Genomic DNA, 25,200 nt, shown 5'->3' with positions numbered 1-25,200 from the left:
CTGCTCGTAGTTTTTTTAATACTTTTTAAAATGTATATGTGTGGCTGAATTACTCTGTGCTTTTTAACAATTTCTCCTACCTACGAGCACTTGCACTTTACTTGATTCTGCTTGCCTACACCTCCTCAGCTACTACGATTCGCATCTAGTTTTTTCTCCAGTCCTGGTCCGCCGAGGCTGATTCGCCGATTGTGCGGAGGGCTGGGGCTACTATCTGGCTCCTCACTTCCGCCCACGCAGTTTCCGCTTCCTCAGCTCCGTTAGCGATACAGTTTACATCATAGGCATTAGCCTATATATTCCTGATGCAAACAGATGCGCGCAGCTGACAGCGGTAGGCTTTAGTGTTTTCTGCCCTGCTACTAGGTTTTTAATACTTTTTAAATTGTATATGTGTGGCTGAATTACTCTGTGTTTTCTAACAATTTCTCCTACCTATGCGCACTTGCACTTTACTTGATTCTGCTTGCCTACACCTCCTGAGCTGCTTCGATTCACATCTCGCTTTTCCTCCAGACCTGGTTCGCCACGGCTGATACGCCGATTGTGCGGAGGGCTGTGGCTACTATATGGCTCCTCACTTCCACCCACGTAGTTTCCACTTCCTCAGCTGCGTTAGCGATCCAGTTTGCATCATAGGTATTAGTCTATATATTCCTGATGCAAAAGGATGCGCGCAGTGGGCGCGCCGCCGGCACGTCGAAGGCGCACCAAAGGCAAGCCCGTCTGTGCCCGGAGGCTTCTGGCGCCGGCAATGCTGCCCAGTTCCCCTCCGGTGAGTTTCTTCCACTATATTACAATAGGGAAACACTGCTTGGCCTTAGGCGGCTACCATTATGTCAGTGTACAGCGGCTGATCCGAGCTTGGAGGTAGACTTTCGATGCAATAACTGCAACTAGTCTCTCCTCCATCCCAGGAAACCCACACCCAAGATCCTCCCATGCAACAATAAGTGTAAAAACAATAAGAAAACAAAGGACTTAATGGCCACCCTTTTAAATTGTCGCTCTATGCAAAAGCATGAACCACACATTTATGGTCTACTTTTAGACGAACAGCCTGATATTTTATTTCTCACTGAGACCTGGCTGTCTGAAGCCTCCAACCCTACTATCACTTCGGCCATCCCTACGGGTTATAAAATCCTTAGGAGGGACCGACCGAGTGGGAAGAGGGCGGTGTCGCCATAATTTACAATAAATTACTAGACTGCTCTCCCATCCCAATGGAAAACATTGAGGGCGCAGAGTCCTTAGACTTCGACTGTACCTTCTTCCCCCATCATAGCATAGCTGATTTTCTAATTTACAGACCACCCAGTGCAATTGGAAATGTTATTACTATGCTTAATACAGCCACCACCTCCCTCGCCTTAAAATACAACAACTGCCTTATTCTGGGAGATTTCAATATACATATGGGCAATGGAAAAGACCCTCAACCAATTTCCTTGTTGGAGACGCTGCAGGCCTGCAACACGTTTCCATCTATTTCTTCGGCCACCCATGAGAAGGGCCATACCATAGCCAAATCTTTCACAACTTTGACATATCAGTAAACCTACCTCTTCCCATTATCTGGTCTCACAACCTCCTATTAAAATTCGTCATTCCCAACTCTGCCACAGCCCCTCAGGCTAACGCAGGGAAGAGGGCCCCTAATTACAGGACGTTCCATAAAATATCCATCCCGATGTTAGCAGACGCCCTCGGTCGTTCCTCACTGGAGCTGTCTGGCTGCCCCGACTCGGATGCCCTCTCAATAGATTCATGGCTCCGAACTAACATTGATGTACCTGTACCGGTTTTTTCCTGCTCCTTAAGGAGTTCGCCCCCACCAGCTCCGTGGTTTAACGATTCCCTCAGATCTAGCAAAAGAAATTGTAGAAAAATGGAACGTAAATGGCGTTAAAAATATCTACCTGTGGACAGGAAGGTGTATGAAGACAACTAAAAAGCTCATTAGATTCTCGTGAAGGCAGCCAGGAAAAACTTCTTTCAAACCAAGATAGAAAATGCCCAAAATAAAAGTAAGGTAATCTTTAGCACAGTTAAATCCTTTAACGCCCCGAAAGCTGGCACAAAGGAAGGGCCATGCACGCAAGAATGGTCTAAGCAAATAGCTCAATTCTTCCACAAAAAGATCCCCGTGATCGAACAAGCATTCACTAACATCTCAGAGGAAGAACTGACCTTCTACCTTAGTTCTAATAGCAAATTTCACCTCTTGGATCCTCCATCTTTACTAGCTTTCCCTGAGTTTCAGCTTGAAGAGTCACTGACCCTTCTCCAAAGCATTGCGTCTGGCTCTCCTACCGACCCATGTCCAGCGAATATCCTGAACCTATTAGCTTCCACCATAAACCCCACTGTAAACCAGCTCTTTAATGCTTCCCTCTCCTCAGGCAACACGCCGAAATTATGGAAGAATGCTAAGATTCTTCCACTGATAAAAAAGGCTAACGCCAAACCGACGGACCCTGCCAACTACAGGCCAATCTCCCTTCTTTTGGCCCTCTCCAAAGTATTAGAGAAGCATGTAAACAAGGCCCTCCAAAAACACATTGAAGATGGGAAGCTCCTTCATGTGTCCCATTCCGGTTTTAGGGCTAACTACAGTACGGAGTCCGCTCTGGATGGATGGATGGATGGATGGATGGATGTGGATTTATAGAGCGCGAATTGCTGCCCGAAGGCGTCCAAGCGCTAGAATAACCAGGGACCTGCAGAGGGGCCTAACTGGGATTAGTGGGGCAGATTAAAAAGAAAAGTTTTTAACTGTTTCCGGAATGTGGGCAGATTGCAATTGGCTCTCAGGTGCAGGGGGAGGTTGTTCCACGCCATGGAAGCGTTGTAGGCGAACGTCCTGCCGCCAGATCTGGATCTTTTTATTCTTGGTATCATGGCCAGGAAGGTCTGGCTGGAACGGAGGTTTCTGCTGGGGAGGTAGTGAGTAATTAGGTCCCAGGTAATCCTGGGGCCCGTATCCCAGAAGGCCTGATGTGCAATGCACATGGCCTTAAACAGAATCCTCTGGCGCACTGGTAGCCAATGAAGGTTAGCCAGCCCGGCCCTCACCGATTGTCTGCGCGGGATGCTCAGCAGCAGACGTGCTGCGCAGTTCTGCACTATCTGGAGTCTGTGTATGGTATATTCTGGGGCACCGAGATAAAGCACGTTGTTGAAGTCAAGGCGTGATTGTATTAGACCCTGTACAGCCACCTGTTTTGCCTCCATGGGAAGGAGAGGGAAGATTTTTTTTAACATTCTCATGAGTCCAAAACAGGCGGCTGAGAGTTTTGTGGCCTGGGTGCTAAATGATAAGGATCTATCCAACCAGACCCCAAGGCTCTTGATGTTGTTTTTTGTTGTTGGAGGAAGGCCTAGACAAGGGGGCCACAAGGTGTTGGGGAAGTAGGGACCTAGGAGCATCAGCTCCGTTTTGTCCCCATTCAATTTGAGGAATGAAGAGGACATCCAGCCCTTGACCTTCTCTAGGCATTCTTTGAGACCGCCTGACGCAGGCATATTGGCCTCCTGCGCCAGTGAGACCACCAGCTGCGTGTCGTCCGCATAGGAGATGATCTTAATCCCAAATGAGCGGACAACCTCGGCCAGTGGCCTCATGTATATATTAAACAATGCGGGGCTCAAAGAGGAGCCCTGAGGGACCCCACACTTTAAAGGTCTACAGGTGGACATAGACTCACCCTCAAAGACTCGGAAGTATCTATCCTCTAGGAAGGATTTGAACCACAGCCAGGCTTTGTCCCTAATCCCGGCGTTGGATAAACGGCGCAGCAAGATGTCATGGCTGACCGTGTCAAACGCCGCGCTGAGGTCAAGGAGGATCACTACCACTGAGCCTCCTTGATACAGGATCTTTCTGGACTCCTCTGTGACCATAAGAAGGGCGGTCTCAGTCCCATGTTTGGGTCTAAAGCCCGTCTGGGTGGGATCTAATAATTGTTGTTCTTCTAGAAAGTTTACCAGTTGGAGATTTATGAATTTTTCCAGAAGCTTACTCACCCATGGGAGCAGGGAGATTGGGCGGTAATTACCAAGGTCAGTCGGGTCCAGGTTGGATTTCTTCAATAAGGATCTAACCATAGCCTGCTTCCAGGCGGGCGGGACAATGCCGGAGGTGATAGATGAATTTAAGACATTTCTAATGGTCGGCAGAATGAATTGTGAGGCCGCCATGATAATGTCTGGAGGGGCTGGATCGTCAGGGGATCCGGACTTGACTTTTCGGGCTATGGATTCAAGGGTTACAAGGTCTAGAGAGGGGAAATGGGTCAAGGTAGATAGAGGTTGTGGTGGGGAAGAGATTGGAGTTTCATTGGGTTGGGCTGGTAGGGTGATGTCCTTATGGGGGAAGGCTGAGTAGATTTTATTCACTTTTTGATGAAAAAACTCAGCAATGTTATTACAATGGGTAGAAGATTTAGTGATTGGTAAATCAGGTGGGGGTTTTGTTAACTGTTTCACAATTTGAAAAATTTCTTTAGGCTTTGATTTAGCACTCATAATCTTGTTCAAGAAGTGGGCCGCCTGAGCAGTTTTAACTTCTGCTTTATATTTGCTGAGTGACTCTCGGTAGAGGGATTTGTTCTCCGTCGAATAGTTCAAACGCCAGCGTCTTTCCGATTTCCTGCACTGACGCTTCATGTCCCTGAGAGCTTCAGTATACCAGGGAGCAGTTTTGTGAGAGCGTTTTAGCGTGACTTTCTTTTTTGGTAGTATGACATCCAGAGTTTGAGAAATCCAGTCAGCGTAAGTTTGGTAGGCTACGCAAGGGTCTTCACTATAATGGGGGTGGCTGCTAGCAAGTTTGACGGACCAGTCGTCAATTACGAGGCGAGACCAGGCTCGCATGACCCTTGTGGTGGGTCCAGTCGGGGGGGGCTTGAGTGAGGTCCACTCAAATGGGACCAGTGAGTGGTCTGTCCACGGCAGAGGAATAGGTAGCCCAGCTACAAGGTCAGTACAATTGCTAAAAATCGGATCCAGCAGGTGGCCCTTAGCATGTGTGGGGGTCTTCACATGCTGGGTGAGTTGCAGGGCTGCCAAATCGTCAGCCAGGGTAGTGGCTGTATGATCTGTAGAGGAGTCAAAATGGAGATTAAAATCACCTAACAGGGTATAATTAGACGAAGTACTAGCCCGTTCAGCCAGGCTCATAGGTAGGCACTCATGGAACTGCTTAGAGGGGCCAGGGGGACGGTAGATAAGAGTGCCTGAAAAGCAGCTATTAGGAGAGAGATCGATGTCAAAAGTGAGGCTCTCACAGTCTGGGATGGTTTCAGAGGTGACACGACATTGAAACCGTTCCTTGTAAATAATGGCTAGACCTCCTCCCCTGCCTTTCGGTCGGTCTTGCCGCGTAATTTGGAAGCCTGGAGGAAGGGCGACGGCTAAGGCGGGGTCGGACTCCGAGGTCAGCCAGGTTTCTGTCAAAAACAGGATGTCTGGCATATGCTCCTCTATCAAAAGTGCAATTTCAACCTTATGTTTCGGCAAAGAACGACAGTTCAGTAGGAACATTTGGAAGTCGTGGGTAAATTCGGCGGTAGGTTTGGGTTTAAGGGAGCACTTACATTTGGGACAGGCTTGTGGTAGAAGGTCAACGCAGTAGGGATGCTGCGTACAAGCAGTGACAGGGGGTCTGAGGCTGTACAGAGTTTCCGCATTATAGTGCCTGAGCTCTGGTATCTGTAATGCAGGGGTCATGGCCCTAGGCCCGGGCTCGGCGCGGACGAGCGCAGACGAGCTTGCCTTATGCGCGCCTTCGGCGCGCAATCGTCGCGCCCGCTGCGCTCGTCCGCTGCGCTTCCGGCAGAAGCACATGTTTATAGAGGAAGGGCGAGTGCAGGGGGCGTGGCCTCGAGGTGGGCGTGTTCCCAACTCGGCGAGGGCAATGGCGGCTGACTAGGATTGCCAATTCTGCCCTTTCCAGCGCTCGTTTTCCACCCACAAAGGTGCCTGCACACTGTAATTGTGTGTCAGGTTGGGGAGGTGAGTGGTATTAAAACAAATTATTTCAGCTTAAAAACAGTGAAAAACAGTGAAATGCGCTAAATGCAGTCTACTCCCGGCTGTGCCTCAGGAGGTTCCAGGGTTAGTCTATTGCGCTAGTGCTTCAGCGCGCTCTTTATAAACAATGCAGGGGGCGTGGCCTCGAGGTGGGCGTGTTCCCAACTCGACGAGAGCAATGGCGGCTGACTAGGATTGCCAATTCTGCCCTTTCCAGCGCTCGTTTTCCACCCACAAAGGTGCCTGCACACTGTAATTGTGTGTCAGGTTGGGGAGGTGAGTGGTATTAAAACAAATTATTTCAGCTTAAAAACAGTGAAAAACAGTGAAATGCGCTAAATGCAGTCTACTCCCAGCTGTGCCTCAGGAGGTTCCAGGGTTAGTCTATTGCGCTAGTGCTTCAGCGCGCTCTTTATAAACAATGCAGGGGGCGTGGCCTCGAGGTGGGCGTGTTCCCAACTCGGCGAGGGCAATGGCGGCTGACTAGGATTGCCAATTCTGCCCTTTCCAGCGCTCGTTTTCCACCCACAAAGGTGCCTGCACACTGTAATTGTGTGTCAGGTTGGGGAGGTGAGTGGTATTAAAACAAATTATTTCAGCTTAAAAACAGTGAAAAACAGTGAAATGCGCTAAATGCAGTCTACTCCCGGCTGTGCCTCAGGAGGTTCCAGGGTTAGCTCTGCTGGAATTGACTCAATATCTCAAGGGTAAGCTGGACCAGTCAGGCAAGGCTGTTCAGATACTGTTCGATCTGTCGGCGGCCTTCAATACGGTCCCAATTAGGAGGCTCCTGGAGAGACTTGCTAATCCAGGAGCCATAACATGGATGTCATCCTTCTTGGCAAATGGATCTCAGGACTTCTGGCTCCCCCTTTCTCATCCCCGGTTCCATCCATGAATGTAGGTGTCCCTCAGGGCTCCAGTCTTAGTCCTACCCTTTTTAATCTATATCTATCCCCCCTTGCATTTCTAGTAGAGGAAGAGGGTGCCAAAACTGTTTCCTATGCTGATGACACTCAGCTGATTTGTATGTGTGAAAAAGGAACCAACTTTGACGGGGCAATGATTAGGTCTTGCCTCACAATGGTTTTTAACTGGCTTAAGATCAATCAGCTGAAGAGCAATCCTGACAAAAGTGAAGTTGTTTTCTTTGGTAATCCAGAAACTTCTGACTGAAGCTCTTGGTGGCCAAAAGATCTGCCATCCCCACCCGCGGAAACAGAGAAAGTCAAAAACCTAGGAATTGTCATAGAAAAGACAATCTCCATGCGCTTTCAAATCCAAAATCTAACTGCCGCTTGCTTTGGCATACTCCGGATGCTAAAAATATTCCTGCCACTGTTGCTGCTTGAGAGCAGAAAGATCGTGGTGCAGGCTCTGGTGACATCAAAGCTTGACTATGTCAACAGCTTGTACCTTGGTCTTCCCAAATCCCTTATTCAGCACCTACAAGTGGTACAAAACACGGCGGCCAGGGCCATCCTGAGATCTAAACCCAGATCTAGTATGACCCCTATTCTCAAGTCTCTACACTGGCTCCACATAAAAGAACGTATCGACTTCAAAGCGAGGACTATCTTCTTTAAAGCTTTCCACGGCTTAGGAGCTGCTGCTATCTACCTAAATAAGCGCGTTAATCGCTATACAACAGCTAGACCCCTAAGATCTTCCAATGCCAACCTAGCCCTCGTGCCTAAAAAATGCTGTGCCCGCACTGGAGGCAGATCCCTCGGCTTTCTAGGCGCAAAATTGTGGAATATAGCCTCTCTGAGTCTCTGAGACTAACCACAGACCTACTCTCTTTCAGGAAGAACTTAAAAACCTGGATTTTACTAACTGATGGGTCTTTTACGCACGTTTTCTTCCCGCTGTCACGCGCCAGGACACTTTAGTCTGAGTAGTTGTGCACTTTATTAAATACACTATTTCATTTCATTAGTTCCCTGATAGTGCAAAGGAACACTCGTTCAAATTCTAAGGGCCTTATTTATGAGGCCTTGCTTCACTTTTATGCCGCAAGTGCGTCACTTTTTGTGACGCACCGGCAGTGTAAAAAATGTGCCATGTTGCTCTATATTTGCACAGTGACGCATCTAGGCTGATGCATCACTTTGAAACTCCTGCACCACATTATACCTGCACCAGGTATAATGTATGCAGGGTGGGTGTTGCCCCGCAAAAAGCCTCGTAGAAGTGGCGCATTGAAATCTATGAGAACTCAGTGCGCCACTTCTAGGACGCCATTGCCTCAATATCTTACACCTGCCTCACAGCAGGCGTAAGACTGATGCAGGCAAGCCCCATGTGAAAGGACACATTGCTGGAGTTGCGTCTATTTTCAGACACACCCCAGCAATGCATCACTTTTGCGCCTACAGATACGTCAGAAATACTGACATATCTGTAACATGATGCGACATGATGCGTCATACAGTAAATATGACGCATCCATCATGTAGCAAGGAGGGTGCACTAAGAAGTGACGCATCCCTGTTTTCACACAGCCATGCATCACTTCTCATAAATAAGGCCCTAAATGTGTTTACATCCAATATTCAGGGATAGTTATGTGTGTTTTCAATATTGTAACACAGCAGCAGCTCAGCAATATTACTGCAAATAATCTTTGTAACGCCCTCCCATTTCTTATATGTAAGGCCTTGTTTTGATCTAAAAGAAACTTTTTTATGTATATTGCATGAAACATAAACACAACATTTCTCTGCAAAATGGCTATACTAGACTCACAAATAAGGTACATAAAAAAATAAATTACAGGAAAACAGTATTGAAAACAATCTGTTTAAGAAATATTCAAGGTCATTAGGGCAAAACTCTGGAGAATGGAGCTGACTCTGTCAGGGAGCCCCCTGAAAGGCTGGGGCCCTGGGCCAGAGCCCACTTTGCCCATGCATTAAAACGTCTCTGCACTTACACTACATCCACACAATCAGGCCCCTCACCCCCACTGCACCAAACGGCAGGAACAGAAGATCTCCGATAAAGCGCCCCATTTATAGGAGCCCGTTGGGCATTGCAGCGACGGTCCGACGAGGAGCAGACCCATCTGATGAACCATGACACCTAGCTTGCTGGGTGTGTGAGGGCCCTAGTTCCGAAGAGGGGTTTCCCCCTCTCACCTCTAATCACAGGACAAACATCTTAATCCTGCACATTAGAACCTAGCACACCTCTGATCATATATCTTCATACCCTTAGGAACTGCATACCCTTCTCTAATACATTATTGTCTAAGGTCACACGTTACACAGCATGCAGTGACTCAAATTGTCTCCAAGTGTTTCAGTTTACATTTGCATAATATAAAAGTCTACACAGTTATACATAAGTGCAGTTACTCACAGCAGCGGGGGCCGGCGCAGGTAAGCGCAGTGGGTCGGGGCAAGGCGCGGTAGGGGGCAAGCTGACAGACAACGGAATAGGTGCTATTCTTTTATTTAATTATACCTTTTCCGTCGTCTGCCGACTTCCACCCCTCCCACCCCGACCCGATGCGTTTACCTGAGCCGGCCGCGGCTGACGCACAGTAATGACACGCTGTGGGGGCACATTGATTAACCACAAAAACGTGAAAGATGTGTGTATTTGCAAACATGTTCTAGATCTCTTTGAATTAGGCATTGAGTGCAAGTGTGTATCCTAATTGCTTCTCACACAATAGTGCAGAGACAAGCGTGTACAAGTGTATACCAGGGTCCAATTGTGTAAATTAACCTTTCTGTACTTAAAGCCAGTTCATTCTAACTAATGAGAAAATACAGAACACACAGGTGTGATCTAGAGAATTCACAAATATTTAGTTATGTATTGTGTTAATGGAGATGTCAGAGTTACACCTTGAAAAGACCATGTGCTTCACCTCTTCATCCACCTGCTTGCTACAGTCGTTACTGTATGAGGAGTGCCCATCTCTATCTCCTCTGACAGACACCATAGAGTCCTACTTTCCTTTTTGAATTCCTACGGTTAAGATACACCTTACCAAATAAGGTGACTTCTCCTCACAGACAATTCAGTTTTTGTCTTTCAACCTGAGTGACTATTGTGATAGTCCTTAAGACACCACGAGTCTTATAGTTATATTCAGTGCTTAATTTGTAAAAATAAAAATAAGTGCTGGGGCTCTCGTCAGGGAGAAACTGTCACTTGGACCACCCATTGCGCCGCGCTGCCAAAGACAGTGCCAACACATCTACTAACCATCACACCCTACAAGTGTTACAATTCGGACTATTCCCTGCCCCCAAAGCTATAAGAACGGCTTGTGTGGCAGGTTTTAGTCATTTATAGTGTATACTGAATTAGTAAACAACTGTTGTTGTGATCATATCCAAATTAAGCAAACTGTGCCACCTTGTGTCAGGCTGCCTTAAGGGCTGGTGCTGACTATTAAGTCCCGGGGTGGAGCACCGCAAACCACTGGCTCAAATTAAGCACTGGTTATATTTTCTTTTAATGAATACTCATGTTTTCCTTTTTCCGGAATCTTCTATCTAATACAATGCGGAGATTGTTAGAGATCGGATTGGGAAGCTTTTGCCTTTCTTCATCCTTGCGCAGTGCTGCTTGATAACGGTGGGAGGCAAGGTACCAATGTTAGTACCCTTTGCATATTGGTGCTAGATGGACACCTGAAAAACCACATGCATACAAATCCAACCCATACTCCAGGACTAAATAACTGAAACAGCTTCTATTTGTGTAGCACCAGCAAAACAGGAGAACCACCACATAAGCCTAAATAAAAACTATGATAAAGTGAAGCTAAAACACTGACACCAACTCTACAACTCTTATTACAGAAACTGTAGGATAACCCCTAATCGGCACGGACAATCACTAACACTCACTTAGCACTACAAACAGAGAGTGCTTGTGATTAAGCTATACACTGTTTCTTTATGGGTTTTTTGCAATCTTTTTTTCTCACTTCTCCTAGTCAGTCGTTCTTTGGAAAGTACTGCATTTCTTCCCCTTTCTGTTCCTGCTCACTCACAAAGCCTGTGGTTCATTGTCTGGTGTTTTTAGGTGTGTACTGAAAAAAGTCGTGCTTCACCAGGATGGGTTTCAAACAGCATGTATGAAGTGGTTCCATAAAAATCACTTAAATGTGCATTTTTGCGGGCATAAAGATTCAAGACAATTGGGCAGCATGCGATAATTAATATCAACTGTAGACAATTTTTCCCTTGTCTCATAATCTAAGTTGGATGAAAAAAGTGGGGTGCTGTGAAAGAGGTGTGGCCTGAGAAGTTTATTTGAGGATGGTCCACAAGATGTATGACCTATGTAACTGTGGGTGCAAGTGAAATGGACACCTGTGCTTGACTAATTCCCAAATAAAGTGTGATTGGGCGAAGAATAACCCAATCAGCAGGCAACAACAAATGTTATTACCCATTAATATATCACATTGTCCTGAGTTACAAGCAAATAGGTACTTGTCAAGGTAAATTTAAAAGTAAGCAGCACCATCACTGTTTGCAATTTCTCTCTCTCTTGGAGAGGCAGATGTTCGAAGCTGATAACATGGGTATTCAGTTAGAATGAAATAATATCTCAGGCCCTGGAACACCAATGGTAAATGACATGCTCCTTAGGGAGCGTCCAGTGGCAATGTGTTGTAGCTGTGGTGTGTGATAGGCTTCAGTTGGGAAAGGTCAGAAATAGGGGACCCATAGGGCCACGGTTAAATGTCCATTTGTAGGCATTGTCAGGGCTCAGCTTTGGCAGGCCTTGGCCCACTTAGAGCATTGGGTGTTGGAAAGTGGTGACTTTATCAGCTAGGGAGCTTGCTGCTACCCAACACACTTTTAACCACTGGGGAACTTGACACCCACCTCACCATCTTCAAAGGATACTTTTGAAATAGACCCCGATATACCTTCAATTACCTCTCCCTGTTCCGCTAACACATTATATTTGCTTTCAGCCTTCTGTCCTCCACACAGCTTCTCAGAAAACAAGATTATCACATGAAAGTTTCTTATCTTAGTTTTTTATTGTTTCAGCTGCTCTTTCTTATTTCATTGACTACAGTCAGATGATGGGCTTTTTACATTTGTCCAGTTGTTTTACCGATTATATTTTGCAAACAACACAGGCAGACTGCATATCTGAAGATTTGTCTTACGTCTTTTGAGCGTCAGTCATGTACATCCATGCTTTTATGTTCCAGCAGAGTATAGACCACTTCTTATATCCCTGTTTGTTCTAGATCATCATGCGGAGCATGGTTACCAAAGAAGAAACTCTTTTTACATACTCTGATTGGCTGTCCAAGTCCAGGGGCAATAAAAAGGTTTTGATGTGTGAGATGGCAGCCGTGGTGGACGAAGAGGAAATGGTGGAAAACACCACCTACACGATCAATGTTAAAACCAGTGATGTCACGGGTACGTTTTGGCATGTTGGCTGGTCCACGCATAACTTCAGTTCTTAATGTCGCGGTTGGACTATAGAGGATAGTTCTCTGCTGATGTTTGTATCTAAAAGATGATGTCAACAGCCCAGTGAGTTAATTCAGGTCATTTCAACAGGGGCATTTTGATTACCTTTAATGTTGATAGTTATCTGCCCGCCCTTTTCTCCCTGGAGAGAAGCAAGGTTGAGTACATTGATCCAACACCGGTCGTTGGACTGTTTCCTGCCACATCCATTATTAACATTAATGGTCTACATTGAAATTATTGCTTTTATGACATTTTGTGATTGCTTTGCCAGTCAGAGTTCTGGTACTTCTTACTACTGCTGCTTGTTTGCATTCTAAGTTCAGTGAGTATGAGCAGCAGTGTCACAGAGCAGACAGGGCCAGTTACCCCCTTTTTAGCTGCCTATCTTGGTGAGATTACGGGGAGGAGTCTTACTTGCCCTTTTGCGCACCAGTCATTGGGCATTAACAGCCACTATCCGCCCTTTCTCTCATTATGGGCCCTCACATTCTGCCCTTGCACATAATTGTTGGGTGGTCAATTGATAGTGGTCAACTCCCTCTTCTGAGGGTGTTCATCATAGTTTATGTCCTAAGCTGTGGCTTTAAGGGTTAATTAGGAATTTATGAACAAAAGACATGTTAGTCACATCGGTCACACCTCCTGTGAAGGCTACTTATGCCAGGCACAAATGTATTGAATTATGCCATCCAAATAAACAGTGTTTTATGACACGTAAGGGCTCCTTTATTGCCTTTAAAGTGCGGATTTGAAGCAGTTTCTGATGACGTCTGTCCCTGTTTCCTGTTTGTCCAGGGGCTGGAACTGATGCCAATGTGTTCCTGATTATATTTGGAGAGAATGGCGACACAGGGACTCTGGCTCTGAAGCAGAGTGACCATTCCAACAAGTTCGAACGGAATCAAATGGACACTTTCAAGTTCGCGGATATGCTCAGCCTGGGAGACCTGTGTAAAGTGCGGGTCTGGCACGACAACACAGGTAATTGTCACTTAATACAAAGAACTGCTGATGCCTGGGTACTTTACTATCCTCTTTCACTTTTTTCATTCAATTTTCTTTTATAGTTTAATGTAGTCTTCTCGGTCTTTATCGCGAGAGGTATGCACAAATCTCAATTGAGCTGTGATTAAAAACTTTGTGCTAATTCCCTTTCAAGAGCAAACTCCCAACATGGGCAGTATTTGCCCAGGTGCTAATGGCACATGTTAAAATTGCCCATCCACCTTATTTCTTACAAGTTTAAAACATGGTGAGATACTTGTTGGAAATTAGAGCCAATTTCCAATTAGTGCCCCTGGGATGCCAGCAGGCGTACCAGGCTGTGAAAGGGGGACATCCATGGGCACTACAGGATGCGCAAATCAACATTTCACACTATTTGCCAACAAGATCCTCGCAGGTTGTATCAGCCATAAACTGTTGACTGATAGGGTAGGTCATCTGCATAGTGTCAATTTGAGCATGGACAAATAGCACATTTGCAAATACCACTTAACTTGGAACCTGGTCTTAGTGGAAATAGGAGTTTGCCTCCATTACAGAATTAGCTTCATAGCTGTACATGTGGCCTTAATGTTGGATTCTGGTGTTTTATGCCTGATTCCTTCTGTCTGCAGCAAATGAGTTAGTGAGTGATCGAATGATTGTGAGAGGGCTCAGAAACAACTTATGGTTAGAACCCCATTAGTATTCCATTTTGTAAAACTATAAATATATTGAAATGCATTCTAGAATTGATATTGAAACAGTTAAAAACTAAAAAATATATTTTTGATAAATAAAATTGAACTATAAATCTACCTCTGTGGGACATTGTTGCTGTTCGTAATGGTGAAAATATTTCCCAAATTATAATTGATTTGTGAGAAGAGGTTTTTGTAGTTTTTTTGTGTGATTATTCCCTGCCGTCCTCTTCCCATATTGAATTGACAGGGACCCTCTTTTGTTTTATTTAGAACCCCATTAGACCCTGCAGCGCACTAAAGGTATTTGTGACTGTCATAGCACTAGCGCCGATTTAGAGTAAAGAGCAAATATGGCTTCCTTGTCTTTAAAACTCACATCACCTGCTTATAGATAAAGTAGCAGTAAGCACAAAATGGATTTTTTTTTATTTACGCATCAAAAATGAGTTTAAAAAGCCTGCCCCTGTTACTCCCCCTTTTTTGCAGCATATTGTAAATCAGATGCAACAACTGTAGCAAATTGTTGCGCCATACCTAAGTACGAGGATCTATATTGCTGCCATTGTAGTGATGATTTTTTAGAAATTCATTGGAAGTTTCACGTTATTTTAGCTATATCCAGGATTTGGAACTAGTCATATAGACAAAATGAACAAAATTAGCGTGGAGGGTTTTTAAAAGTTGGCATTGCTCCTATGTTCATCGCTTTAAGTCCAAGTCTTGCACTAGAGTTACTACATTATTATTGTTGTGACATATGTTATGACATGGACTACAACAAGAAAGGCAAAATGTGCATTTTTCTGCAGTCAGTTCACTTTGCAGTACTGAGATGCCTTACATTCATCATAACAGCTCCATTCAGATTGAGACTGCAGCTCCAGGTTTAGTTCAGTTCACGCTTTTTGTTGAGTTTAAATTTAAATCTGCTAAACATTCTCAAAACGTAATAGAGAAAGCAAATGAACATTACCCACATTTTACACTATTTAATTACCTATTTTATAGTATTTGACAAGACCATTTGAACATATAAAGATTTTTTAATGACCCAAAATTCTTTTTTAGTGGATAATATTCGGCACAATTGTTTAGGCCACAAATTGTTGTGGTGTGTGTACTCAGTCACGTGAGATGCGCTGTGTCATTTAACCAGAAGGTGTAGTGGCCTCTGTTATAGTTATTTTAACTACTAGGGAGCCGCTTCGCCTGTCAGACGGGAGGATTTGGGCGGACTACAGATCCCAGGGGGCCTGCTGCTATCGCCCGCACCTGGTCACACTTTGCCTTTCTGCCGGCGCTGTTAAAGCGCCTCGCCGCTCCCGCTGCCGCGGGAGCCGCTTCGCCTGTCAGACGCGAGGATTTGGGCGGACTACAGATCCCAGGGGGCCTGCTGCTATCGCCCGCACCTGGTCACACTTTGCCTTCCTGCCGGCGCCGTTAAAGCGCCTCGCCTGTCAGACGCGAGGATTTGGGCGGACTACAGATCCCAGGGGGCCTGCTGCTATCGCCCGCACCTGGTCACACTTTGCCTTCCTGCCGGCGCCGTTAAAGCGCCTCGCCGCATACGCGCAGCGGACGCCGCCGGACGAAGCCCGGACTAAGGGCGGACAGTCTGTGACAGTCCGGGACTGTCCGAGGCTGGGCTGGGCCCTACCTTTTTCATCGATCCTAGGAGTCTCAGAACGTTGAAGACATCTAAGCTGGTATCTCGTCAAAGGGTTGACTGCACAGTCGAACTACCAATTAATTTTTATAACCTTTTGTGATTGACATTTGCTATTTTGTTTTACCTTGACCATGCCTATAAGTCTAAGGGAACCGGGTCTATCGGGGTCAGGCCCTCTTGACAACTATTTAGTAAAAAAGGTCAATAAAATTAACAGTGACCGACGGGCTTCCTTGGGGATGGATAGCCTCCAGGAGAACCCCCAAAACCCTATAAATGCTGAGAGTTTCCCTTTGGACAAAGGTATTTGTGTCTCCCCTTCCCATATTCAAGCCAACGCTACTGTTATGGCCACAGCCCAGGTTTACATGGACCCTCTAGACCTAGATGTGAATCCTGCGAGTGATGCGATAGTCGAGGCTACACATGTTCCCAGACCAGTTAGGAACTGCAGAAAGCAACAAAGTAAAAAGGGGGGGGGCCTCTACCAAAGGAAGTAGAAGGGTCGACATTGGGGAAAAAGCTCATATCGATCCAGACGAGCTTTTAAACAGCAGTTTTGGTGCAACAACCCCATTATTCCCTGACCATTTTTCACAATTACTCAGCTCCTTTGAGGTTTTACTTGACACAAAATTAGATCTACTTATGCAACCTCTGGTACTGAAACTTGATATGGTCGCTGATGAGGTTAAAAGGTTGGGAGGATTATTAACAAAACATTTAGACTGGGTAGACAGCAACAAAAAGAAGGGGCAGCGTGCAGCTGGGCATGATAACCTAGTTAGAGTAGAAAACCCACAGATTCCATCTCAGCCCGTTAGCAATAATGCTATAGCCACGCCAACACCTCCTATGATTACTATAGCCTCAAACCCAGCTAGCCCAGTAGTAAAGGAGCAGGTCCCAGCGCATAAAGTAGAGGTGGTAATGAAAGCTAGATTTATTAACCTACCCCCAGCTTGCTCCCCTTACGTTGTGATTTTAACCAATGTCCCACCTCAGGATAGGCAGGCAGTTCCCTTGCACGTGGAATCGCACGATTCTCTCAAGCAAAAGACAGTGTCGTGGTTACATAGGAAGTGTGGGTTCCCTCTTAACATGGCTAATGACATCTTAAGTACTCGAAGGGTAAATTGGATTGGGCCCTCCAAAAAATCAGCTAATGGAGATTGTGTCATAGCCAATTTTAGATACACACAACATGTGGCTACTGTCTTACTGAGAGCAGCATCCTTGGCACAAGATGCTAATAGCATTCAGGTGCGTCCCCTTGGATTCTTTTACACCCACCTCCCCCCTAGAGATTGTTTCCACCTGACTAGACAGAGAAATCTCATCCCAGCATCGGATTCGATGCCTTTTCTCCACCAGGGGGTGGGTGCTGCCCATCAGTTTATGGGTGGGGCAAATATACCCACATCTAATCGTTTCGAGGCACTCTCTCTGTTGGATATGTGCGACTGACAGGAGGCTGGTCTTCAGGGGAGGATGAGTCATCACCGGTTCAGGCTCTCTATGTAGAGGATCAGCCCCCCGTATCATCTGCAGGTATCGATGTTAGTCATCTGCCTGCCGATAACTGTAAGGGGGGTTCACCTAAAAAGTTGATCAAAATGTTAACGTGGAATATTGCAGGTTTACGTGCCAAGAGAGATAATTCATCCTGGTTAAGTTTCTTGAAGGATTATGACATTCTGGCACTTCAAGAGACCTGGGAAACTGAATGTAATTTTTGGTTAGATGGTTTTACATCTCATTTTGTTCCAGCTTCAAAATCAGTTTCCGGAAGGGCCTCAGGAGGCTTAGTGGTTATGCTTTCGGTGAAACTAAAAGGAATCGTTAGCAGGATAACTTGTTCATGCAATAATTTTCTTATAGTGGAATTTAAACTCTCCAATAATAGAAAATTATTACTGGTAAATTGCTATAATTCCCAACAAGAGGTCTTGCCGAATGAACACTTGCTATGGTTGGCGAATTTTTTAAATACTTATTCTTTGAAGCAAACCACTTTCTGCTATTATATTTTGCTAGGCGATTTTAATGTACACTTATGTAGTCATAATTGTTGCTTACCTGATATTGATGGACCAGATCTGACATCCCCTCAGCATTTTGAGCACTCGAGTAAGGGTGAAGCTCTGGAAAAACTTCTTATCGAAAATCAGTTGTACCAACCAGGCTTTCATGAACAAAACGTACGGGTGCCCACCTTTATTGGAAGGGATAGTAACACTATTATTGACTACATATTTCTTTCATCTGGACTTTTAAAATATGTTTGTTTTTATAACGCGATTCCCTCTATTTTTAGTGACCATAACCCGGTGGTAATCGAAATGTTAGATGGCCTTTCACTTTTAAATACCTTAACCTCACACATGATGGACACTGAAGTTAGGGCAAAGGATCAGGGAAGAAGGCTAAACTGGTCTAAGGTAGTTCCAGAGGAATTTTTCAACTCAATAAAGCTAGAGGCGGCCCTGGACTTGGAAATCTGTGGGGACCAACTTTCTACGGGGAAGGAAGTAATTTCCTCGTTTGAAGCCATATGCTCCCTAGTGTCAAAGGACCTAACTAGTATAAGTAGACCAGCACCTAAGAATGGAGTCTCCGGCTGGTTCGATCATAACTGCACCAAAGCTCATATTAACCTTAAAAATGCACTTCAGGCTAGTCCGAGGAATAAAATCTTAGTGTCGCAGCTAAGGAGCGACTATAAAAAAGCACTGATGGTCCGGAAAAAATAAATTAAACACAACGCCTGGGCCGATCTTATGGATAAGGCAACTTTAAAAGACAGTGCGAAATTTTGGTCCATTATCAACACTCCTCTTTTTTCCGATGTTAAAAATGGAGTGTTGGAAACTAATATAGCAGAGGAGGACTGGTTGAGTCACTTTAAAAACATATATGGTAGTCACTTAGATTTAGAACCCCTAAACGGGCAAGACTCGGCTTCTACTTTAACCCCAGTTAGTTTTCATATAGGAGAAATTATAAAAGCAATTGAAGACTCTGCAGGAAAGAAGGCTCCTGGCCCGGACGGGGTCCCCACCGATTTGTATAAGGCAAACCCGGTGTTTTGGGCCAATATATTGACTAATGTATTTAACTCCTCGGCTATTGTAGGTTTCCCCAAATCCTGGTCACATTCTACCATAATACCGGTGTTCAAGAAAGGCCAAAGGGCTGACCCTAAATGCTATAGGCCCATATCCTTGATAGACTCCTCTATAAAAATCTTGGGGAAAGTCATACTTGCTAGGATAACAAATTGGGCCTCGGATAATAACATCTTGTCCGATGCACAGTATGGCTTCAGAGCCGGCCGGAGCACGGAGGATCAATGTCTGAACCTCCTTTTAATAATAGACAAATACACTAAGGCGGCTGGGGGCTCCGTTTACCTGGGCTTTATGGATTTGTCCACGGCCTTTGATCTCGTAAATAGGTCAAAGCTGTGGACAATGCTCCTGGAGATGGGACTTGACCCTCCCCTTGTGTATTTTCTTTCAGAGCTCCACCAAGATCTGAATGCCTCGATAAGGATGACGACTGAGGGGAAGTGCACGGCCAGCTTTAAGTCTAGCAGAGGGGTACGACAGGGATGCATTCTTGCGCCCATGTTGTTCACCCTATACATAAATTCCCTGGAACAAAATCTGCTGGCTGCAACGCAGGACATCCCGCGTATGGGAGGTACCCCGATCCCGGTCCTCCTATACGCGGACGACGCTGTCCTGCTGGCCAGGACTCCCCTGGCGCTGCAAAGATTGCTGGACTCGTTCGGGGACTTCATGCATAGCTTGGATCTGGTGGTCAATAACGGCAAATCTCATGCTATGTCGTTAGGTCATGCGAAAAACAAGGTAAAGCCTTTTTTCTGTAGGGGAGCCGAAATCTCAAGAGTAAAGACTTTCACTTACTTGGGAGTAGTCTTTGATGACAAGGGCTCATGGTCCCCTCAGCTTTCTATAAAGGTAAACTCCATAAGAAGCTCATCTGCGGCTGTACTTGGCTTTGCAAAAAGGTTGGGAGGAAAACCGACAGAGGCAATACTAACAATCTACAAAGCCAAAACAGTTTCCATTGTAAGGTATGGGGCGTCAATCTGGGGTTACATTAAACCCGACGCGATCCAAACGGAGGAAAACAAATTTCTTCGTACCCTCCTTGGCCTCCCACAATCAACCGCTTCTTATTCAGTCCATTTGGAACTCGGGTTAGGTTACATAGCAGACATGATTAAATTAGCCCCACTACTGCTATGGATCAAAATTTGGCTAAACCCGAAACTTACTTTAAATCATAAAATCCTAAAGGACTGTACTCGACTTGACAACATGAATAAAATTCAATGGTTGTCAAATATCGAGAGGTTAGCTGCCTACATTGGGAGACCAGAAATCTTTTTTAACCCTGAAATTCTTTGTAAGGCAGATCTTGAGTGGGTAAAATCCAATTTTACGAAGCTAAGGGAGGCCGCGCGGGAAGAAGACAAACTTCGTAAACCCTCTGTCAGGGGACACGTCCTGGTATCCCAGCTCTCAGGGTTGTCTTTATATCTTACAGTGGTAACTAACCCCTTTCACAAATGGCTGTTGACTAAATTCCGGTTCAATCAAATACACATAGTTCTTTGGGATGTGGCTGGCTGGAATAGGCTTGAAGATGTCGCCCCCTGCAAGTGCGATGATATTTCTCCACAAGACACTACGCACTTTATGCTATTTTGCTCCTTTTTTAAATATGCCAGGAAGAGGTTTATTATTCCTTTGTTAAAGAGTAGGAACTTTACACAGTACAAGCCAGCTCTATTGTTCCTAAGCATGCTTGAATGTCCATTAACTATGTTCTGTGTTGCTAGCTTCTTGGTGGCAGCTGTTAGAGAAAGGAGGGTCAGACTAAAACCTATACAGGATGTGGAGCCTATTTGATATATGGAATTTGATCCTGTATTAAGATTTCACGTTGATTATGGTCTATTATGAAATTTCATTAGGAATTGTTTTTAATTGTAGATTTGTGAATTGCAAGATTTTATGTATTTAATCGTGTAGTATACTTTTATGATTTTAATTAATCGAATAAAGTGGTTTTGACTTGACTTGACTTGAACTACTAGAATAGCTGTTCTTAACCCTTTGGCTTATGTGGGCCCCCTCTGAATCACTACTGAAAGCCGGGCCTCTACCCCACCCCAAAGGCAATTTCTACAGCTTGAACCCGAACACAGTACACAAAAAACATAGAAACTAATATGTAACAAACACATACAAATTATGAAGCATTGAATTGTATTCATAATCTTAAAATATACAAAAAAATGAAATGCTGAATTTAATGGTAAGGTTGGAGCTTTTCAAAATGTATTTTTATTTAAAAGAAAGACGAAGCAATATTCTAGGCTCTAGCGTTTTTTTTCTCCTAATGCTTGCCCGCTTTTTTCACTCCCAGTGCTTCAATTGAGGCCACCAATTCTCCATGTTAAAATCCACTTGCTGTTCTCGCACTGCTCCAATGAATCAAACTAATGATACCTCATTTTTAGCATCCACTTTCAAATCTTTTTTACGTTTCACTTTTTATATATTATACTTTATTATTCTGCTAATATTTATTTTCTAAACATTTGCGGATTGTCTGGCTAGATATCGCAGACCTTCAGGGGTCCACGTACCTCTAGTTAGAAATTGCTCTTCTAGAGGGCACTGTGGTTCAGAAGCTGATTTTGTTAAGAGGCGCACAGCACCCTTGCCTATGTGTGATGGTGTCCCACTTTTGTGAACTACTCAGTTTGAGTCAATATGTTTTAATTAGCTCGAATACAACTTTGTGAAACTCCGATATACACTTTGATAGTTATTTTAACTTGAAGCACCCATTGATTCGAATGTAGTTCAATGCTAAACTTCTTCAAACACTTAGCAACGTTATTGAAATAGTACAAGTTATCAGAGTTGGCGTCCCACTTACCAACACCCGAAGCACTGCCATCTCTTGAGGGAATAGGGCTTTTAATGACAGGCAAGTAAATATACCGCTTGAAATGAGTATTTACACTCCTAAGATCGAGATATGATTCTAGATCTTACAGTGAGTACTCACTGGATTTTTAAAAACACTGGAGCTATGATGAATGTTCTCTAATTGAGGTTGTTCAAATAGTCTCAGCTCGTTAGTTGTTGTACTGTGACATTTGCATACGCAGTCAATTCAAGGGGACAGAAGTGCTATACAATAGAATACGTTTTAAGTAAAACAAGGGTACCCCAATACGTGAACCTGGGGTGAAATATGCGGTAAAAAAACAATGGTTCGGGTGTGGCCAAAAGGTCCAATAATAAAGTGATCCTAAGGAGAGCACTTATGGTTAGAGAGTTGAAGATTAATTATTTTAAAGGAGCAAAAAAATTAATAATGTACATAGGGACATAAGTCAGTTCATGTGAAACATTTATTTCCACAACTTTGGAATTCAGGTGCTCACACAAAGTGAAAGAGGCGTGACGTGCAGAGTGATGGTGAAGTTTAAAATAATGGCATCGCATTGACAACAATAGTGTAAAACTCCTCACGCAACTTTATAGAATAGGAAGAGATTTGTTGTAAAGGGTCAACGGCGTTTCGATCTCAACTGTTCGAGATCATCATCAGGACATATAACGGGTGAGCAAGCTGAATTGATGCAATTATTCGTAGCGCAAGGAAGAGCAATTGAGGGCTTCAGAAAACAGCTGAGGGTAGATGAGTTAACCCAGATTAATTCGTTGAATATCACTTGTGTGTAAACTTGAAAGGCAGGATCAGCTGTATAAATTGCGCTTAATGATTTGCTGCCAATAAGTTTAGTTAAAGTCACTCCCAGTTCATATTTGGAGAGTCTTGGGAGAGGAGCTCAGCGCGTCATTCTGCTTGGGCTGTTCACGTTTAGCGCAATTTATACAGCTGACCCTGCCTTTCAAGTTTACACACACGTGATATTCTCACGCTCGTACCTTCAGCGAATTAATCTGGTTGAACTCGTCTACCCTCAGCTGTTTTCTGAAGCCCTCAATTGCCCTTCCTTGCGCTACGAATAATTGCATCAATTCAGCTTGCTCACCTGTTATATGTCCTGATGATGATCTCGAACAGTTGAGATCGAAACGCCGTTGACCCTTTACAACAAAACTCTTCCTATTCTATAAAGTTGCTTGAGAAGTTTTACACTATTGTTGTCAATGCGATGCCGTTATTTTAAACTTCACCATCACTCTGCACGTCACGCCTCTTTCACTTATTGTGTGAGCACCTGAATTCTATTGTTGTAGAAGAATAAGTTACTTACCTGTAATCCTAGTTCTCTTCCAGGGGTATCCTCATCAAAGTCATAAGCACTGAATATTCCCGCCCATGTGCGGGGACCCCGGAAATAATAAAAATTATATATGAAAAACACATATATATACAGCCCTGTATATGTATAAACATATATTATTTTTTCAAAGCCAATGCAGCCCCCATAGTAGGCTAGACAATGTAGATATAAATATCCAATAACACACCATAGGTATAATAATACACCTAAATCTCTTTATTTTTTTTTTTTAATGAGGTAAAACTCATGAGAAAGAAAACACTGTGCTAAACACAAATCCACAAAACATTGTTAGCCTGCAGGCTGCATTGCAATACAATACCAGAGAGACTGAAAAGCCTTGTACAGGTAAAAACTGGCACCGTGCCTTTAAGGCAGCCCTGATTCCAATACCCCATCATGCCTCAGGGGTGACAGTTGGGTCAGTTGTTCTTTGCGGGACCCGTAGTCCTAAACACAAAGATATACTTCTTCCATATTTAATAATACAGTCCTCTCATTTGCCTGGGGAGGCGGGTGGGTTGCTTATGACTTTGATGAGGATACCCCTGGAAGAGAACTAGGATTACAGGTAAGTAACTTATCCTTCTCTTCCAGGGGATCCTCAACAATAGTCATGAGCACTGAATAGAATAGCAAGCCCACCTTCCACCTGCAGGCAAATGAGAACTGCACTATGCATTGAAGATAACAACTGAAATAATCAGTTGTTGAACGGATTCCTCAAGGAGGCTTGTCCTTCTTGAGTGTCTGCTCTGGTGTCCGATTCCAGACAATAATGTCTCGTGAATGTATGGACAGATCTCCAAGTAGCTGCTTTACAGATCTCGGAGAGTGGGACATTATTGAGAAAAACGCAGCAGTAGCCGCTTTCCCTCTTGTGGAATGTGCCTTAGGTAGAGGCCACAACAGTTTCTGAGCTAGTTGGTAAGCCAATTTAATGCTGGACACAATCCATCTGGCAATAGAGCGTTTAGATGCTGCAAAACCTGTACGGACAGCACCATAGTTTACAAACAATTGGTCAGACTTTCTGACAGCCTTAGTTCTATCTAGGTATAATTTGAGAACTTACGTAATATCCAAAGAATGCAACGCCCTCTCAGCTGGCGAGGACGGGTTGGGAAAGAAAGTTGGTAGCGAGATAGTCTGATTTACATGAAAATCGGACACCACCTTCGGTAAAAAAGAAGGATGAGTCCTCATCACCACTCTATTAAGGTGAAAAATCGTGTAGGGTTCTTTAGAGCAGAGGGCCTGTATTTCACTCACCCTACGTGCTGAGGTGATAGCTACCAGGAAGGCTGCTTTCCACGTAAGGTGCTGTAATGTAGCCTTATGAATGGGTTCGAAAGGTGGACTCATAAGTTTTGAAAGAACCAGGTTCAGCTCCCAAGGAGGCGAGGGGGGCCTTACTGGGGGGTAAACCTTTTTGAGTCCCTGCAAAAAATCTTTTACCACTTGAAGTTTAAAGAATGAATGCTGAGATGGAGAGCGCCTATAGGCCGTAATGGCCGCCAGGTGCACTTTGATGGAGGAAAATTTCAATCCCACCCTGGCTAAGTGAAGTAGATAAGGTAAAATCACTTCCTCTTGACATTTCGTAGGGTGATGTTGATTTTGAATACACCATACATAAAATCTCTTCCACTTACAGAAATATGAGTGTCTTGTAGAAGGCCTCCTAGCTTCCTTCAATATGGTCATGCATTCCTGGGGAAGGTTTAAATGGCCATACTGGAGGACTTCAGGAGCCATGCTGTTAAGCTCAGTGAGGGAAGGTTGGGATGGTAAATCCTCCCCTGCATCTTGGTTAGTAAGTCCGGCCTGCACGGCAGACGTTTGTGCGGGCGGATCGATAGGTGAAGGAGATCTGGGTACCACCACTGCCTCGGCCAGTCCGGTGCTATTAGGATCATCTTGGTGGTCGAGTGTTGCAGCTTGGTCACCACTTTCGGGATTAGCGGA

The 25,200-nt window shown here is 44.6% G+C and overlaps 1 protein-coding gene and 1 long non-coding RNA gene across 2 annotated transcripts in view; one reads left to right on the top strand and one right to left on the bottom strand.

Annotated features, from left to right (window-relative positions):
* Window positions 1-25,200, bottom strand: part of LOC146863912 (uncharacterized) — a 347,433-nt gene that overhangs the window by 231,244 nt on the left and 90,989 nt on the right. The window lies entirely within an intron of this gene.
* LOXHD1 (lipoxygenase homology PLAT domains 1) overlaps window positions 1-25,200 on the top strand; it is a 1,221,805-nt gene that overhangs the window by 1,116,492 nt on the left and 80,113 nt on the right. Inside the window, exons 42-43 of the mRNA XM_085629301.1 lie at window positions 12,275-12,452; window positions 13,305-13,490. Of these exons, the coding sequence (XP_085485427.1) occupies window positions 12,275-12,452; window positions 13,305-13,490 (364 nt within the window). The remainder of the gene's footprint in view (window positions 1-12,274; window positions 12,453-13,304; window positions 13,491-25,200) is intronic.

This window comes from Triturus cristatus, chromosome 2_1 (genome assembly GCF_964204655.1).
Source record: "Triturus cristatus chromosome 2_1, aTriCri1.1, whole genome shotgun sequence".
NCBI lineage: Eukaryota > Metazoa > Chordata > Amphibia > Caudata > Salamandridae > Triturus > Triturus cristatus.
Note: the sequence above shows the minus strand (reverse complement) of the source record. Positions and strands in the feature narration are given on the sequence as shown.